The sequence below is a fragment of the Puma concolor genome, chromosome B2 (assembly GCF_028749965.1).
Source record: "Puma concolor isolate L17-30 chromosome B2, mPumCon1.1.hap2, whole genome shotgun sequence".
Taxonomy (NCBI): domain Eukaryota; kingdom Metazoa; phylum Chordata; class Mammalia; order Carnivora; family Felidae; genus Puma; species Puma concolor.
Window position 1 is genome coordinate 98,325,893 of NC_141671.1, and position 20,633 is coordinate 98,346,525.

The window sequence follows — 20,633 nt, forward strand, 5'->3', positions numbered from 1 at the left end:
CTGGCATTTCTAATGCTTAACACAATGCACGCAAATATTTTATTGCACCACCAATACTTTTTCCAATATGTGAATTGTATAAATCATAACTTTCAAAATAAATTTGCAGTTATAATTGTTTAATCATTATTTTCAGAATTTTATATCTGCATATCATCTTATGGCTTTTAAAGTACTTGAACAAATTAAGCCGTATCATTTGCTCATCACAAACTGGCCATATAGGTGAGTTCATTAATTTAGAGTATTGTTTTAGATTGCTGAAATATGCATGTAAATCTCTAGATCTTAGACATTTATAAAAGATGGTCATTTCTCTATTACATCTCTGAGTTTATAAACAATTTTTTCTTGATTCCTTTGTTTTTCTTCCTATATCGTAACATCTTCAGGATCTGGATATATACATTTTAAGTTCAGACTCTCTCCTACAACACTCAGAATTGTAGAATTTTGCAACTGGTAAGGATAGAGGAGATGGAAATAATGCTGTCTTTATTTTACAGATGAGGAAACTAAGAAAACAAGTTGCCTCTGCTTACTGGTTATTTCTCCAAAATGTTTCATAAAGCTCCTAATGATGTTTGTATTGAGATACTTATTCCAATATTTTAAAACTACTAGTCGCTTAAGGTATTATAAATCCCAATACCGGTAACTGCAAAATTGCTGGCAAAAAAGGTATCATGGTTCTTGGTTTGTTAGTTTTCTACTTTAGCTAAGCTAGAGGATTCTGGAGCCAGATTGCCTATATTTAGATTTAGACAGCAGCTCTACCATTTCCTCAAGGAAATTACTTAACCCTTTCCTATGTCTCAGGAGAGATTAAATAAGTTAATACAGGGGTGCCTGGGTGGCGCAGTCGGTTAAGCGTCCGACTTCAGCCAGGTCACGATCCCGCAGTCCGTGAGTTCGAGCCCCGCGTCAGGCTCTGGGCTGATGGCTCGGAGCCTGGAGCCTGTTTCCGATTCTGTGTCTCCCTCTCTCTCTGCCCCTCCCCCGTTCATGCTCTGTCTCTCTCTGTCCCAAAAATAAATAAAAACGTTGAAAAAAAATTAAAAAAAAAAAAATAAGTTAATACACATAAAGCACTTGCAATAGTGTCTAGCACAGGGCAAGCACTCAAAAATATAAGTTGTTAATATTATTAAGTGCTTTGTACTAATTTTAAGAAGTATTAAATATTCTACATCATGAAGTTTCTAAGCTGACTTGAAAAATGGAGTATTAAGACATTAGAGGGATGCGCCTGGTTGGCTCAGTCCATAGAGTATGCGACTCTTGATCTCAGGGTCATGAATTTAAGCCCCACATTGGGCATAGAGCTTAAAGGAAAAAAAAAAAAAAAAGACAATAGATAAACAGTCTGGAGAAAAAGATAAATGATCTAAACTAGAATTCTGAGGGAGAAAATGAACTGTCCAATGTTAAATGGCTAATTAAAAAAAAAAAGTCAGAGATAGAGAATAGGTGCACAGACTTCTACTTGAGGTCTTTCCACTTCTCTTATGTGGCTTTATAGGTCATCTCTGAGAAGTATAAAATAGGTAAGTGCTATATAACCCAACATATTATGAAAACACAAGTTATCCACAAAAGTGAATGCTGAAGTTGCTTCGGAATGAAATAGTTAATATGATATTCTAAACAGGGAAACTGTCATTTAAAAATCAAAGACTGGCCATACACTACAGTTTTGGTGTTTACTGATATCTGACTGACTTGCTGGGCACAGTGAAAATGGCCCCAGAACAAAGACAATTAAGCCATGTGAGTAACAACAAACAATGCATTTTCCAAAATGCTTAAAAAGAAACTTCCTTGGCACAGCTGTACTTTCCAACAAGCCGACTTTAATGTTTTCACGGTTTCCAATATCAGAAATGACCTCAGGGTCAGGCATTTGTCAGTTAATGACCTGTTGGGCTAATGGCCTTCAGCTTTGCCTTGGGCACACAAGTCCTCCAGTAGGTCATTAGCTGCCAGAAAAGGGCTCTTCCCCAATCACTATTGCTAAATAAATAACATTTGCTCCTGGGTTAAGGCCCCATCAACCAACTTGGGCTTAGAGTGAATTTTTTCCATGAGTATTTACAACTCTGAGGAATCAGGAAAATGATGGAAATGCTAAAACCAAATTAAATCAACACAAATGAACTATCTGTAGCTACTAATGAAAAGCAGTCACATGGATCCTTTTGAATGCTCTTAACTGTTCTTTTGCTTATGGAGTTCAAATTCGGTATTAATCTAACACAACAGGCACGAAATTACAAATGCACTGCATTTTGGAATTTTATCTATAAGTCAGTTGTTTGGAGTTCATACCTCAATGTCCCAATATTTGAGGTTATAAATGCCCTGGCTAGGTTCCCAGGGCAGCCGACTAAAGCTTGGTTAGCCCATAACATTAGAAATACCATATGCTTATAATTAAAAATAAAATAGAAAACCACAATCTTACAATACCTTCAATTAAATAAAGTAGGAAAACAAAACTAAATAGAAAGACATTTAAAAAATGTCTTTAAACATTGACAGTTATAGGGAAACCTGGTTAAAGGAAAAAATGAGAGTAGAGACCCTGGTTCTTTCTTACGCCTGTTTCATTTCTAATTATATAATTTTCCTTATTCTTTTGTAACTTTTTTTAATGTTTATTTCTGAGAGACAGAGAAACAGAGCACTCTGAGAGACAGAGAAACAGAGCACGAAGGGGGTGGGGGAGTGGTAGAGAGAAAGGGAAATACAGAATCCAAAGCAGGTTCCAGGCTCTGAGCTGTCAGCACAGAGCCCGACACGGAGTTCGAACCCATAAACCGTGAGATCGTGACCTGAGCCGAAGTCGGATGCTTAACCGACTGAGCCACCCAGGTGCCCCAATTTTCCTTATTAACACAAGAGCATGCCAAGCCTTACTCTGATGTTTTTCAACTCCTAAGTAAAGTTTCTTGGCTTATTTTTTCTTGAAAGGAGCAAGAAGAAGGCAAAAAGATGGATAACAATTTTTCTGAACTAACAAGGAAGAAGATAAAGAATGAAAGATGGGAAGAAAGGGGTTGGGGATAGCCTGAGATGGAATTAACTGATTTGTGAACAATAAAAGACAAAGAAAGAGGTACTGAGGATGTATCTATGGGATAAAGAAAGGATGAGTGAGGAGATGTGGGGCCAGCTAGCTGAGGATGCAGAGGAAGGAATCAGCTATTCATCTACCCAGTACTTTTGTTAACTCCTAACTCAGGAAGTTCCTTGAGTAAAATCATTAGAAAGGCAAAAAGAAATAATTAGCTCAAGCTCAGAAGTGGATTTTTTTTCTCCCTCTGGCTTTGGAGAAATGGCAGTTTATATCCGTGAAAATGAAGAGGAAAAAAAGCTGGCTTGATTAATTTTATTTCTGGAAAGTAGAAAAAGGGATTTACAAAATTGAGGTGGCTAAGTATACTATAAAATTACCCCAGGGATGCCTGGGTGGCTCAGTCGGTTGAGTGTCCAACTTTGGCTCAGGTCATGATCTTGCAGTCCAACTGGAGCCCTGCATCCGGCTCTGTGCTGACAGCTCAGAGCCTGGAGCCGGCTTCGGATTCTGTGTCTCCCTCTCTCTACCCCTTCCCCGCTCATGCTCTGTTTGTCTCTCTCTCAAAAATAAATAAACATTTTAAAAAATCTGCCCTAGTCAACATATTTCTACCTCTCATGGCCAACCATGGTATGGGGTTCAACTCTACCCATTTTAGAGAATATATTTTTGTAGAACACAGACTTTTAAAAATGGGCTTATTTGAAAGCTTAGGCATATGGAAGAAATTCCCTTCTTGGTTGTCAGCTTTCTGCTTGACAGACACTCAGAGTTTTGTCCATTTTTTGTATGATGGCATTTGATCTTTTTATGGCAAAAAGACACTTCATTCCATTGTTTTATGGCACAAAAAGGACAAAGTTTAAGGTTTTAATGAGACAATAAAATTTAAAAGAACATAATATTTGGCTTCTTGTTTCTAAGTACACTTCTCAAATACTAATCATTTATCACTTTTGCTTTAAAGATCAAGGAAGTGGCTCAGAAAATGGATATAGTGTCTGTTTAATGGGTAGCTTTGTTAGCACATGATAAAAAAAAAACTGCAAAAATGTGGGGACTTTGAAATTGTAATTTTATGATAACATTTTGGCTTCTTTATTCAATTGATGGGGAGATAACTGCCTTTATTGTTACAATATATGACACCCTACTTACCTTCTGCACACATTTAAGCTAGTCATGAAAATCTATACTTGAGAAGGGTTATATGTAGAAAAGAACATTAATCTTGGGTGTCAGACTAAAGAGGCTAAAACATAATAATTTCCACAAGTAAAATAGTGCTGACAAGACTATAAACACACAAGGTCACAATGTCTATTTTATTTTTTTTATTTTTTATTTTAAAAAAAAATTTTTTTTCAACGTTTTTTATTTATTTTTGGGACAGAGAGAGACAGAGCATGAACGGGGGAGGGTCAGAGAGAGAGGGAGACACAGAATCGGAAACAGGCTCCAGGCTCCGAGCCATCAGCCCAGAGCCCGACGCAGGGCTCGAACCCACGGATCGTGAGATCGTGACCTGGCTGAAGTCGGACGCTTAACCGACTGCGCCACCCAGGCGCCCCCACAATGTCTATTTTAAATGAATATGATAAAGAAAATCTCAAATTTCATGTGATATAGCATGTTTCTAGGTTTCATTTTTTTTTTAAGGTAGGTTCTACACCCAACATGGTGCTTGAACTCATGACCACAAGAACAAGAGTTACATGCTCTACTTAACTGAGCCAGCCAAGTGAGCCTAGGTTTCACTTTTTAACATGAATTTGAAAGTAGAATTAATGTAACCGATAATACAAACATGGAATAACCAATAGCCCTCTTTCTATTAAAATATATAGATGGTATAAAAGGAGGAGATTTATATGCATAAATTGAGCATATTTATACAAACAAAATTCTTCCTTGTAAACAACATATTTATGCCTTTAGGAAAACAAAGTTAACATAAGGAAATACATCAGCTATGTAAAGAGTACATCTGTGCCCCTAATTATTTAGAAACATAAATCACTAATGCTTAATAGAACAGTCCCCAGGAATGACATCATGACAATGTTCTTGGGTGCTCAGACAAGACCCAAGGTAAGGCACAGTTTCCCACCTGATGTATAGTGATAGGTCCATTAAATGAAAACAACTATAATGAGAAAAAAATAGCATGGTCAATTCATTTTTTTATTATTTTTTTTAAAGTTTATTTATTTTGAGAGAGAGTGCACGTGAACGTGATCCCGGGAAGGACACAGTAGGGGAGAGAGAATCCCAAGCAGGCTCTGCACTGTCAGCACAGAGCCCAACACAGGGCTCAAACTCATGTACTCTAAGATTACAACCTGAGCCGAAACCACAACTGAGCCATCCAGGTGCCCCTGAATTCAATTTTTCAAATACTAGGGTTATCACTATACATGTAAAATAAAAGACTTAGAGAAAAAAGATGACAAGCAGTAATCCAAACAGCCGTATTTGTACTGTGGCTTAATCCTAAAATAAAGATCTAGTCTACAAAATAAACAGGAACCAGAAAAAGCCTCTAATAGTCAGCCAGATTTCTAAATTATAGTGCTTCTCCACTTCATGTTTTTCCCCCAATTATTCAGCATGTCTCATTGATAGTTTGATGCTCAGATATTAAAATTTTAGATTCTGGTATGACCCCATCATTTCAGGATCCAGTGATGTTCTACATGAACACAATATAAAGCAATTTATTTCAATGGAGTCAGGGAATTTATGGCTTAAAAAGAGGCATTCTAAGTCTAGGGTCTGTGTACAATGAAGTACCAAAACAAAAAGCTGACCTTAGGTTCCATAACTGAAAATGAATGAAAACTCAAACGCTACTCTTGAATTCAAAACTCACTCTTGAATTCAAAATCTTGTTAATTCACATTTATGTGACCAGAGCTAGAACAGTAAGAAGACAATTACCAGAGGATTAATATACCAATTTCTATACTTAGAGATATTTAAAAATCTAAATGTTACCTAAGGCAATTACCTTGAAGACCCCTAATATCTTCAGGGAAAAGCCAAAGGGAGAATAATTGACTTTGCTAATTTTACCCTTGGCAATTATAAAACATCTCTGAATTTCTGATGACTGCAGAACCCTTCATCTTAATGGTCTGCCCCAGGAGAAGTACAGAGATAAACACATAATACAGAAATTCAGACAAGGATTCAGTAGCACAAGAAAATGGAACATTGGTAGAATGAATAAGTCATAAAAAATTAAAGTTGCTACAAATATGCTAACTTTAATTACCAAGTTAAATACACACCCTCCAAAAAAAGCTGTCACTGTGACAAAAGTGACATACTATATACAGAAATTCTGTATTAAGTTCTGTCTGCTCCCTCACTGCTGTGGTGTCTCTTTCATTGCTATTGCTGACAAATTTTTCTTCTCCTTTTTAAAATTAAAGTATAACTGACAAACAATATCCTGTTCGTTTTAGGTATATATCAGTGATTTCATATTTTTGTATATTGTTAAATGATCCCTACAGTAAGTCTAGTTACCATCCATCACCATACAAAGTTATTATAATGTTATTGACTATGTTCTTTATGCTGTACATTACATCCTCGTGACTTATTTATTTATTTATTTATTTAAAAAAAAATTTTTAACGTTTATTTATTTTGGAGACAGAGAGAGACAGAGCATGAACGGGGGAGGGTCAGAAAGAGGGGGAGACAAGAATCTGAAACAGGCTCCAGGCTGTCAGCACAGAGCCCGACGCGGGGCTCGAACTCACGGACCTCGAGATCATGACCTGAGCCAAAGTCAGCCGCTTAACCGACTGAGCCACCCAGGCGCCCCCTCATGACTTATTTATAACTGGAAGTTTATACTTCTTAATCCCCTTCACCTATTTCACCCATCCCACCCACCCCCGCCCCCCTGGCAACCAATAGTGTATTTCCTGTATGTAAAAGTGTTCCATTCTGTTTGTTCATTCGTTTTGTTTTTTAGATTCCACATATAAGTGACATTATATGACATTTGCTTTTCTGTGTATGACTTATTTCACTTAGCATAATACCCTCTAGGTCCATCCATGTTGTCACAAATGGCAAGATTTCATTCTTTTTTATGGCTGAGTAATATTCATACACACACACACACACACACACACACACCATATATAGCATATGGTATATATATTCATCTTCTTTATCTGTTTATCTCTCAGCAAATTTTCTTTCTTGTAAGAGAACATTAAAATGTCATTAAGGAGAAATCTACCTTTACTAAGACACTAACCATATGTAGAGAACTTTAAAAAACTTAATACTGTCCCAGAGAAACATTTATCACTACCTCCTCCTCCACACAAAAAATTCTTATTAATGATTAGTATTATCCTTAATCAATTTAAGTTTCTGGGAATTCATTTAATAAAATTAGTCTTCTTCTGAGATATAACTTTACTTTCTTTAAAAAAATAAACTGCCAGGGTGCCTGGGTGGCTCAGTCGGTTAAGCATCTGACTTCGGCTCAGGTCATGATCTCGCGGTCCGTGAGTTCGAGCCCCGCGTCGGGCTCTGTGCTGACAGCTCAGAGCCTGGAGCCTGTTTCAGATTCTCTGTCTCCCTCTCTCTCTGCTCCTGCACCTCCACTCATGCTCTTTCTCTCTCAGAAAATAAACATTAAAAAAAATTTTTTTTAACCCTATTTATTTACTTATTTATTTAGAGTGTGCAAGAGCATGAATAAGGGAGAGGGGCAGAAGGAAAGAGAGAGAAGAATCTCAAGCAGGCTTGAGACGTGGGCTTGATGCCATGACCCTGGGATCATGACCTGAGTCGAAATCAAGAGTGGGATGGATGCTCAACCGACTGAGCCACTCAGGCTCCCCTAAACTGCCAAGTCTTTAAATAAAAGGAATTGATTCTCAATATGGAAGATTTGTTTTATCAAAGATAACTCTTGACTTTCAAGAACTTTACCCCCTATAATCAGTTTAAACTATTGTTCATATATATGGTTTGGAAATCATCTATTAGGATTAAAAGAGAGCTAGTAGAAGCCTAGAATGGCAGAAGATCAATTATAGACCCCTGGACATGGTATTCAAGATCTTTCACAAGAGCTGATGCAGTGAAGTGTCTTTTGAAATTGACCTTTGTGGAGCCTTCAAATTTTGAAGAACAAGGTGCAAAAGGATCCTTTTTTTTGATGAACAGAATGATTCATAGAATAAAGGCTTCAATCAAACACACAACTATCAAATTAAAAAAACAAAACAAAACAATATACCGTGGGCCTAAAAAGGAAAAAAACCTGCTCACCAGACAAAAGTCAATAAAATGAAAATCTAAAAGTACAAAACTGTGCAGAGACCATGAAGGTACAGGACTCACTGAAGAGGAAGGAAATACCTAATCATTCTTATTTCAAGAAGCTTCAGGCTTAACTGTTGCTTGGATATGCTAAGTTTTTGTTTTGTATTTTTTTCTTTTTTTTTAATCAAATACTGTCACTGATATCCAGTGCCTAATGGAGCAGATGGTGGAGGTCTTAGTCTCTGGAACATTTATAGTGATGCTTCTGAATGCAAAACACTAAGAGTGGATTTCACAAACCATGAATCTCAATTGATTTTGATGGGAGTAAAGCCTCCATTTTCCCTGAACTTGAACCACACTAAAAGAAAGCATGTGTGAATGATACAAGATAGTTAAGAAAAAGGAACACATTAAATATCATTCCCATAAAGTGAGTGGTTAAAGCAAGTGAATACTTGTTTGTGTCATTACAGCATAATTATATTTGTGCTAAATACCACCATCTTAACCTTATATAAGATTTCATCAGAATAGCTTAAAGTAAGTTAAAACGAATGATTAGAGAAAACAGAAATTTGTCTCAAGGCAGTAAGTCTTGTTTTAAGGTAGGGGCCGGGCTGAGAGCTAATTACAAAAATGTGGATCTAGTTACTACATCCAGAATATCTCTTCTTCTTAGGTATGTGGGTCTAATCCATGAGTGGCCAGTGTATACAACTACAGCTAGTCATGTATAGTGCAAGACACCTGGAAACCACACGAGGCCTGTACCTTCTGAGGGCTTCTCCTTCCCTAAGACCCAAAGTTCATCACAGACCACAGCAGGCATGGTCAAGAGGCAAGACGGACAATGCAGTCATAGAATGGCTCTCCAAGGCAGTGGATCAAACACCCTTCTGCTAACATGTGAATTCCAGTAAAGGAGAGAATTTAGTGAGACCCATCACAGTAGACTATACACACAGAAAACAGGGCAATTTGAGGGTAAATAAAAAGAATGCCCAAATGGTAATAAATCTCTGGTGGGAGATCTGAGATTCTCTATTATTCTATTTTATATAACCAATTCATTTCTTACTGGTTTCCTTTTCACATGAATATAAACTGTATATTAGAGGTACCCTACCATTTTCTCCCTAAAAATCAGCAGATCGGTCTCATAAAAATATAGCTAAAAGTGAGATGGGGAGATAGGGCAAAATGCTATTTGTCTTCCAGTGTCTATTATCCATATCTTTCAGATTTTTGGCTGCGCATGTGGCTCCCCAAAATGAAGTTTATATTTCCTAGCCTCCCTTATAAGTAGGTGTGGCCATATAATTCAATTCTGGCCAGTAAGTAAGCAGAATGATCTTGAGCAACTTCTGAGAAATGTCTGTAAAGTGGTGATACTATAAAATTTATCAACCAAACTGGGACACTTGAGAGTAAAAGTGAGTGCTAAAAAATTAAAATTTTACACTTTTTGAAACATGTATTTATTTTTTAAAGTTTATTTATTTTGAGAGAGAGAGAGTGAATGAGCACACATGCATTAGTTGGGCAGGGGCAGTGAGGGGGCAGGAAGACACCTGAGCAGGCTCTGTGACATTAGCACGGAGCCCTGTGCTTAATAGGCTGAGGCACTCAGGTGCCCCGAAACACGTATTTATTAACTAATAAATGATTTTATTATGTTGGTGGGCTTGTTAACAAGTTCTACTTAAAAACTATTTTCAAAAATGAAATTTAAAAAGAAAGAAAAATATATCCATATACATTACAACAAAATAAAAAAGAACTTTATATTGATCATCTGAGTATTAAAAAATAACCAGCAAAATAATTATTCTTGGTAAATATTCACATACTCTAATTCATTTCTAATCTTGTGTAACTAGCATTTTTCTGAAGAATGCGCTTTTATCTTATTTTTTTTGAAAGATTTTATTTTATTTTTATTTTTTTTAAAATTTTTTTTTTTTCAACATTTATCTATTTTTGGGACAGAGAGAGACAGAGCATGAACGGGGGAGGGGCAGAGAGAGAGGGAGACACAGAATCGGAAACAGGCTCCAGGCTCTGAGCCATCAGCCCAGAGCCTGACGCGGGGCTCGAACTCCCGGACCGCGAGATCGTGACCTGGCTGAAGTCAGACGCTTAACTGACTGCGCCACCCAGGCGCCCCATTTTTTTTTCTTTTTCTTTTTTAATTTTTTTTTTTTTTGAAAGATTCTATTTTAAAGAAATCTCTACACCCAATGAAGGGCTCAAACCTACAACCCCGAGATCAACAGTCACATGCCTCTACTGACTGAGCCAGCCAGATGTCCCTGAAGAATGTGCTTTTAAAAATACAGCATTTAGGGGCACCTGGGTGGTTCAGTCAGTTAAGCATCTGACTTCGGCTCAGGTCACGATCTCATGGTTCATGAGTTTGGGTCCTGCATCGGGTGAGCACGAGCCCCAACTGCAGGTGAACATGAGCCTCACTTTGGATGAACCCCACTTGTCTCTCTCTCTCTCTCTCTCTCTCCTTCTCTCTGCCCTTGCTCACTTGCTCCTTTTCTCTCTCACACAAAAAAAAAATTACAAAGAAAATATGGCATTTAAAAATAAAACTGCCAGCAATATTCTTCACAGTTGCAGTTTATGACTAATATGAAATTATTGATATCTTCATTTGATTTTATTGGTAGACCATAATATTTTTAATTGAGAAAATGCTCATTCTACCAGTTCTGAGTTACCCGGTAAGCTCTAAGCAAATTTCCAAAGTGGAAGAGAAACTCAATTCTAATTTTTTAAAAAAAAATTTTAAATGCTTATTTATTTTTGAGAGAGAGAGAGAGAGAGAGAGAGAGAAAGAGAAAGAGAGAGAGAGTATGAGTGGGCAAGGGGTAGAGAGAGGGAGACACAGAATCCACAGCAGGATCCAGGCTCTGAGCCGTCAGCACAGAGCCTGTCGCAGGGCTCGAACTCAAGAACCGTGAGGTCATGACCTGAGCTGAAGTCGGACACTTAACCTAGTGAGCCACCCAGGCACCCCCTAATTTTTTTTAAGTAGGCTTCATGCCCAGTGCAGAGCCCAACACAGGGCTTGAACTCATGACCCTCAGATCAAAACCTGAGCTGAGATCAAGAGTTGGATGGTTACCCAACTGAGCCTGCCACCCAGGTGCCCCTCAATTCTGATTTTTTAAATATTGTAAAGTGTAACTATTCTAGCCCAAATATTTTCAAGGTACCGTCTTCTTGCTTCCTTCAGAGTACCTTCTTTTGACAAATATTTTTATAAGACAAAGCTTGTCAAATAAATTGTCTCTACGATTCTTTTGAATGCTTTGCTAAAATTAGATGCTACAAAATCTAGGCCTTCTCAATTTCATTTCATTCATGTGTGTGTATAATTTATTCAAAATAGGCGCACTACCAAAAGATTCTTCCTACAAGGTGAGATATTCCAAATCACAATTACATAATTTAAAATTTTAATCTTGGGTAGCATTTGAGTTCTTACTATTTATTTTGTTGTGCTCCTTCCTTGCTTTTGCAAAGAAAAAGCCAATGGGATTTTCATTAACTGTAATTCCTTGATTGTTTAGGGAATTCATTACAATTCCCTAAAAGTTTCATTTTGTGTTCTATTTGTTGAACCCTCGATTTCAGATTTCCAATGGATTCTGAACAAGATGTCATCAAAATTTATAAAAAAGTTCAATACCATTGTTGGGCATAAAGATTTTGAAAATCTGATGAATGACAGGCAACAAAGACAGAAGGAACATACTGCAGTGCTGAACTATGTTTTGTACTCAACACCAAAATCCCCAAAATCATGTAGTTCAAAGACTTGAACATAAAAATACTCATAAATATTTGTAACAATTCCATCTATTGCAATTAGTAGAATGTGGACACTTGTTTGGATGCAATTATGAGTTACGGGTATGCCACAACCAGTTCCAAGTACTCCACAGGAATCTCAATGTAGTAAGAACCTTGTTTTTACCACAACACTGTGTGTACCTCAGCAAAATGTGTACTTGTATTATTATTATCAACTAGTAATTTTATCTTCCATGTTGTACTTCAAGCTGAATTTCTGATCTCACTCATAATGGCTTAATCTCTGGTAGAATATACTTTCAGAAGCTTTACCTTGATTCCATGAATGGATGAAAAAAATAAAACATTTTTTGAATTAACTAAAATGATTTAATTATTTGAAGTACCTGATGACAGTCAACTAAAACTGGAATTATTTAACTGTTTGCAAAGTTTTTCTTTGGCCAATGGGGCCAAGAAATATAAAGTTATCGCTTCCCTTATTCCTATGTGCACATAAAAACTTGTAGCTGAAGGGTGCCTGGGTGTCTCAGTCAGTTAAGCGTCTGACTCTTGATTTCGGCTCAGGTCATGATCTCATGGTTCACGAGTTCAAGCCCTGCATCGGGCTATGTGCTGATAGCGAGGAGCCTGCTTGTGATTCTCTCTTTCTCTCTGTCCTTCCCCTGCTTGCTCTTTCTCTCTCTCAAAATAAATAAATTAAAAAAACCCCACAAAACCCATAGTCGAAAATGAGTGAAATTAATTTAGAAAAACAGACATCTGTCTAAACAAAAGTTAGGCTTCACAGCGAGGTATGTGTATATACATTCTGCAGTGGCATGTGTGAAACCCTCATCCTCAGGAAGTCTTCTTAAAGTAACTGCTAACTTTGGAAATAGATCCTGATACTTTTTCAGCAGATTTGATACTTGTTTTCATGCGGTCAGTGATAACAAAATGGCCTCCACAGTGGATAGTAAGTGCCAACATTTTATGAGAATTACACATTCCTTACCAACTATCTTAGTACTTAAAAATAAATGAAATATATAGTTTTTAGCTTATTGTTGCCAGAAGGGTTCACTGCAAAAAACAAAGCGTCGCCAAACAATCAAAGTGTTACAGGTTAACACTGCACAAGCAAGGGTGCTCAGTCTACTCTCTACCGACTCCCCTGATCAGCCTTGATTTTCCATACGTAACTCACAGACACCTAACTTCCACCTTACTCTGCTTCCCACTGAGCTTTTGGACTGGTGACTTGGTGACTCTCAAAGGCCATACGTGGGCCGCAGTGCAGTTGGCTGATACATCAAGTGGCCCACTGCTGGGCCAGCAGTGCCAAAAACTTCCACACATGATACAGGGAGAAGTTAACTGTTAACCTTGACATTCAGGACACTTCGTTGTACCACCAACTGCCTTGTGTGCTATCCTTGATTGGGAGGTGTCTGGAAAGTTATTTCTGCTTGTCCTCCAGATTTAATATCACCTTACCATGAGAACACTCTCCACTGTACACGGTTCTCACATACTATTAGCTTAGATGAGACAAAAACTGAGGCGGAGGTTGGAAGTATAAAGTAGACATCTATGAAACCCATCCTGGCTCATTCTAATGTCATTATTAATCGTCCTCTGTTAAAAAAAATTCCAGGACAAATGTTAAGTCAGATGGGATTCTGGGACAGCAGACATATACTGACACTGTCCTTAGCAAACCAGGATGTACCCTCATTTGATCTTTAGGAGAAGGAGACCTGTCCTTCTCTGTCCTTCTTCCTCCTCCCTTCCTATTGACCGGAGTGAGAACATGATGACAGCTATTTGGGGCCATAAATAAAGTAGTAAGACAGGGATGGCAGAGGAGTAAGACAGAAAAAGCCCACGTTCTTGACTTTGTAGACTCAATCCTGGACTGTTTAGTCCTGGATGTTTTTACATGAGAAAGAGTGATTCTGTCTTGTTTAGGCCACTGTTATTTTACAGCTAAACCTGATTCAAATTCATATAAAAGGAATAACTCTATAATCTTTCTAGAAAGAAGCTTGCCAATACGCTAAAAATATTTAAGCCCTTTGAACCACTTTTAGGTATTTATCTTAACAAAATAATCTGGAATGAGCAAAATTGATATGTAAAGATGTTTACTGCATATCTATTTATGACAGTAAAAAATTAGAAGCTACTTAAATTCCAAAAATGAGAAATTTGTTAAAGAAGTGATATTACATCTAAATAACTGAATATTGGGGCGCCTGAGTGGTTCAGTCGGTTAAGCATCCGACTTTGGCTCAGATCATGATTTTGCAGTTCGTGAGTTCGAGCCCTGTGTCGAGCTCTGTGCTGACAGCTCAGAGCCTGGAGCCTGCTTCAGATTCTGTGTCTCCCTCTCTCTCTGCCCTTTCCCCGTTCATGCTCAGTCTCTGTCTCACAAAAATAAACCAACAAATAAATAAATAACTGAATATTACGCAACCATTAACAAGTTTGTGAAAAGTGTTAATAACATGGGAACGTGCCCACATCATAATATGAAGCAGGAAAAAATAGGCAGGATTAAAACAACCTTATAATGTTAGTTCTCACCTATGTTACAACATGAAGGTAGGAGTAAGCAAACAAACAAAAAGCCTGAGAGGAAATACATCACAATATTAACTAACAGTGGTTGTCTCTGGGTAGCGAGATAATAGGTAATATTTGTTTATAGATATACTTTGTGTTATTTAACCATACTGATATAGTTAACAAATAATTAATTACAACCAGCAGAAAAAGAAGTTAATTTTAAAACTCTTTCTTGGCATTTGTGTTTTACCTGATGTGGACATTGCCACCACCATCATCCCAATTTTACTGAGCATCCACACGTGGGGGGCTGGGGCAGCAGGGCATACAGACCTCCACAGCTCCAGCAGTCAACCAAGAGCCACCTAAAGGTCACCCAGACATAAGCAAACCCTGCCCGGTATTACCTTGGTGTTCTGTAGCAGAGCTAGTCCGTTGCAGGCATTTGCTAGAAGAAAGTCTCCACTCAGGATAGCTATTTTATTTCCAAATTGCATGTCTTTCAGTGGTCCATCAGAGGATTGCAATTCACTTAAATTTACTATCCCACGATGTACGAGGAGAGCAGTGTGGATAAGTTCTGTGATCTCTGCCAAACTTCTTTGACTAAAACGTGAAAGTAAGACTTGTCTGAGTGTCAAGAAAACCATCATATTGGTAATGTCAGACTTCAGTTTTTAACAATAAAATATTTCAATGGCTAGTCTCTCTCTCTCTTTTTTAGATTATTCTTTTTTAATGGAGTTTTTAATAGAGGCCTCTCTACTGATCACTTTGGCATCTATACTCAGATTTTTTTTTTCAGTATTTACTTATTTTTGAGAGAAAGAGAGAGACAGAACATGAGTGGGGGAAGGTCAGAGAGAGAGGAATACACAGACTCCAACCCAGGCTCCAGGCTCTGAGCTGTCAGCACAGAGTCTGACATGGGGCTTGAACTCAGGAACTATGAGATCATGACCTGAGCCGAGATCAAGAATTGGACACTTAACCAACTGAGCCACCCAGGCACCCCTATGAGCAGATCTCGACATGTTCCTTCCCTGGAACATTCCTCACCCTCCATGCCATGAATAACCAGGATTCCTCAGAGAGAAGCTGGGCAGTGGAAGCCACCCTCCAGAGATCCATTTAGATGATCTGTTCTCAGCATAACTTTCCCACCTCTGTGATTTTAGGATATCTAAAAATCCTTACTAGGATCTAATGAAACTCCAATTTAAGGGGGGAACATAACCTGTGTCAAGCATTAAGCCAAGCACTTCTACACATTATCTTTTTTAACCCTAATGCAAAGCTATGGGATTTACAGAGATGAATATATCCATAGTTCTTTTCCTTCAAAGACCTTACATTTCAGAATACAAAGCCAAGATATATATCTACAGTAGTAAAGAAAATAGAGAAGGCCCCCGAGGAGCCTATAGTATAGTACTGTATCAGATGGGATCTCAAGAAATGTTTCTTTTTTAATATTTTTCTATAGTTTGGACATTTTCTCTAATAACAAAAGCACTATTTTAAAATCATAAAAAAATTACTAAAATATTTGAATTTCACAACCATCCTATGATAGGTATTGCTAATTCCTTTTTACAGGTGAGAAAATTGCTGCACACCGTTAAATGATTTTCCCAAAGGCACACAGTAATGTAGAGCTCGAAATCTGTTGGAATCTGTTACAAACAGCTCATGTGAATCACACCTCTTGGCTTCCATGCCCCTGTGTTGTCCCATCCACACTAACTCTGGGTTTGGCCATATTAACTGACTTTGGCCAAAAAGACCTTAGCAAACATGACACAAGCAAGCCTAAAAAATGCTTCTGTATTAAGACTCGTCCAAAGCAGTCACATGAGTGACCCTAGGTAGAAGAACCATCTGGTCAATCCACAGAATGTGCAATAAAATGACTATTTCAAATTAGTAAATTATAGGGTAGTTTGCTATGCAGCAACAGATATCTGATACAGAAACTAGTATATCTGGGATGGCGTGCTGTTCAACAAAAGCCTAAAATATGTGTCAGTGGCTTTGAGTCTGAATGGTGGGTTCTAAATGTGAAAGCTAAAGAGACAGCAAATTCTTAGTGGAAGCTAGAAAGGCAGTGAAGAAATTGTTACTGGAGACTGAGAAGGGACATGTTATGTTAGAAGGTAGTGAAACAACTGGCAAAACTATTGCCTATGGTAACTTGAAAAATAGAAAACGTATAATAAAATTATGTATCTGGATAAGAGGATTACCAGGCAGAATGATGAAATGTCATCTGGATTATTTCAGCTGTGTACAAGGTACAAGGTACAAGAGAGATGAGCTAAAGGGAGAATTGTGAGTTTGGAAGCAGTTTAGAGGACCTGTGAAGGAGAAAAGACTTGCTAGGTTGAAAAGAGAACCTTCACATTTCCAGTCTCTTCAGAAAAAAAGACTTCAAAGAAAGAAATGGTATTAGGAAAAAAAAAACCAAATCAAAACTACAGCTATAAGACCTTTTCTAAAGACCTAACAAATTTAAGTTGAAGCCTGATTGACCCCTTTGGCTAGACAAAAGGTCTCTAAGAATTTTAAGGGTATTGTCCCATAGGAGCCTTATACTCAACCTAAAGTAGACCTGTCTACCTCAAAAAAGAACTATGGATATGTCTTTTAGGGTACGGAATGAACGTTAATGACATTCACAGAAATCCCAAAAAGCTTTTGAGGGAGTTGTATGAGCTTCAACTCAAGTGACAGTTGACAGTTCAAAAGGAAGAAAGGAAAAAGAAAAAAGAAAAAAAGGAGCTTCTAAACCAACTTTCCATGGACAAGCAATCAGGCTGAGACAGCTACTCAAATACAAGTATGAGTCATCTTTTTTTTTTTTTTTTTTTTTTTTTTAATGTTTATTTGAGAGACTGTGTGTGAGTGCACGAGTACACTAGTGGGAGAGGGGCAGAGACAGCGAGAGAGAATCCCAAGCAGTCTCCCCATTGTCAGCCCAGAGCCTGACACGGGGCTCAATCTCATGAACCGTGAGATCATGACCTGAGCTGAAATCAAGAGTCAGACACCTAACTGACTGAACCACCCAGGTCCCCCATCTTGTCTCTTTTTTTAATTGGAAGTATAGTTGACACATAGTGTTACATTAGTTTCAGGTGTATAACATAGTAATTTGACAAGTCTATATGTTATGCTATTTTACCACAAGTATAGCTATCTCTAAATCATTTCTTTCTGAAAATTTCCAGGGAAAATAGTTTGGAGGGCAAAGGATTCTGGAGTACAATGGTTGGGGAATCTCTCCCAGGAAACAGTCTGGGCCCTAGTCAAAAAATATTCTTTACTTCTAGAGTAGGAGGTCCTGATAATAGGTGCCCAGCTGGATTTCAGAATTACTATGGGCAAATGATTGTTATGTGCTTCCCAATTCTCCCTCTTTAAAAAAATTTTTTTTTAATGTTTATTTATTTTTGACAGAGAGAGAGAAATGGAGCATGAGCTGGGGAGGGACAGAGAGAGAGGGAGACACAGAATCCGAAGCAGGCTCCAGGCTCCGAACTGTCAGCACAGAGCCCAACGTGGGGCTTGAACTCACAGACTGTGAGATCATGACCTGAGCCAAAGTCAGACACTCAACCGACTGAGCCACCCAAGCACCCCATTAATGGAAGTGACTATTGTGGTTGTCTTGTTCCTGACTCACTATTCCAAACTGGATGTGTAGTAATGGTAGGGGTAGTAACTTATCCTTTTAGTTCCTTGGACTGAGGAGCTGCACCCCTGGAGCCACATCCACATCTGGACCTAATGAAACTTATGAGATTATGAGATCATGGACCTTGAGCTCGATGCCACGAAATACATGAGACTTTGGGGCTTAGGGAGGTGGTAAGTATATTTTGCATAAGGAAGGAATGTGGATCATGGGGACCTGAAGGTGGACTGTGGCAGATGGTTATACCAATGTCCACCAATGAATCATACCTCCTGACATCCATGTCACATATCCTCCTTGATTAACTCTGAGTTGATTATATGACTTGTTTGGCCAATAGAAAACCAGCAAATGCAGGATAAAATCCAAAGGTCTTGTAAGTGTTCTGCACCGGGGCTTACCCTCTCGGTATGCTATCCCAAGACTACTTGTGAAGAAACCTAGTCTAGCCTCCTTAAGAATGAAAGACAACATGGAGAGAGGCCTACCTTTGAGTTGACCTACCAGGCAAATGCAGCCACATAAATAAACCCAGGAGAAACCAGCAGACAATGAGTTCAGCCAACCTACAGAACTATGAGAAATAAAATGGTTACAGTTTTAAGTCACCAAGTTTTGGGGCAGTTTGTTATGTAACAACATATAACTGATAGAGACTTCAAAGTTCAACCTGTTTCCACTATACCTAGGCTGCTTCCTAGATATGCCAGTTGAAAGATTCTTACTTGACATATCTTTGAAAGCCATGGAAAGAAAAGCAAAAACGAACTACTGGGACCTCATCAAGATAAAAAGCTTCTGCACAGAAAAGGAAACAATCAACAAAACTAAAAGGTAACTGACAGAATGGGAGAAGATATTTGCAAATGACATATAAAGGATTAGTATCCAAAATCTATAAAGAACTTACCAAACTCAACACCTGAAAAACAAATAATCCAGTGAAGAAATGAGAAGACATGAATAGACACTTTTCCAAAGAAGACATCCAGATGGCTAACAGACACATGAAAAGATGTTCAACATTGCTCATCATCAGGGAAACACAAATCAAAACACAATGAGATACCACCTCACACCAATCAGAAAGGCTAAAATTAACAACTTAGGAAACAACAGATATTGGCAAAGATGTGGAAAAAGAGGAACATTTTTGCACTGTTGGTGGAAATGCAAACCGGTGCAGCCACTCTAGAAAACAGTATGGAGGTTCCTCAAAAAATTAAAAATAGAACTACCCTAAAAAACAACAACAACAACAACAACAACAACAACAACAAACCCCTACCCTACAATCCAGCAATTACATTACTAGAAATTTATCCAAAGGATACCAAAATGCTAATTCGAAGGGGCACATGCACCCCAATGTTTAGAGTAGTGCTGTCAACAACAACCAAATTATGGAAAGAGCCCAAATATTTATGAACTGATAAATGGATTATGATGTGGTGTGTGTGCACATGTAATGGAATATTACCCAGCGATGAAAAAGAAAATGAAATCTTGCCATTTTTAGCAACGTACATGGAACTGGAGGATATTCTGCTAAGTGAAATAAGTCAGTCAGAGAAAGATGTATCACATGATTTCATTCACATGTGGAATCTGAGAAAATTAACAGATGAACATAGGGGAAGGGAAGGAAAAATAAGAAAAAAACAGAGAGGGAAGCAAACTGTAAGAGACTCTTAAATACAGAGAACAAACTGAGGGTTGATGGGGGTGGGGGTGGAGTGAAGGGTATGGGTTAATTGGGCAACAGGCATAAAGGAGGACACTTTGCAGGATGAGCACTGGGTGTTATATGTAAGAGATGAATCATTGGGTTCTACTCCTGAAGTCAAGACTACACTGTATGTTAACTTGAGAATAAAAATAATATATAAATAAATGAATAAATAGGGCATTTCATTCAAATTTGAGAAAACTTAGAAAATAAGTATAAAGTATAAGAAAAAGTATTTAAAAATATAAACAATTTTCTCTGAATAAGGTACATTTGTGCTGGGCCATGGGAGATAGGTATGATTTCTATAGCTGGAGATAAAGGGTAGAGAAAAGACAGTGATTAGGAATGCTAGAATAAGGGAGAAGAGAAATCAAGGCTTGGTGAAGGCAAGAGGAGAAAATGTGACCAGAGGGTGAGGAGGTGAGTTTGGCCAGAGT

At 37.9% G+C, this 20,633-nt stretch overlaps 1 protein-coding gene across 2 annotated transcripts in view; it reads right to left on the reverse strand.

Moving 5' to 3' along the window:
- PDSS2 (decaprenyl diphosphate synthase subunit 2) overlaps positions 1 to 20,633 on the reverse strand; it is a 287,564-nt gene that overhangs the window by 114,106 nt on the left and 152,825 nt on the right. For both annotated transcript variants that reach the window (XM_086707531.1, XM_025925580.2), the window contains exon 3: positions 15,175 to 15,373. In XM_086707531.1, coding sequence (XP_086563657.1) covers positions 15,175 to 15,373 — 199 coding nt within the window. The remainder of the gene's footprint in view (positions 1 to 15,174; positions 15,374 to 20,633) is intronic.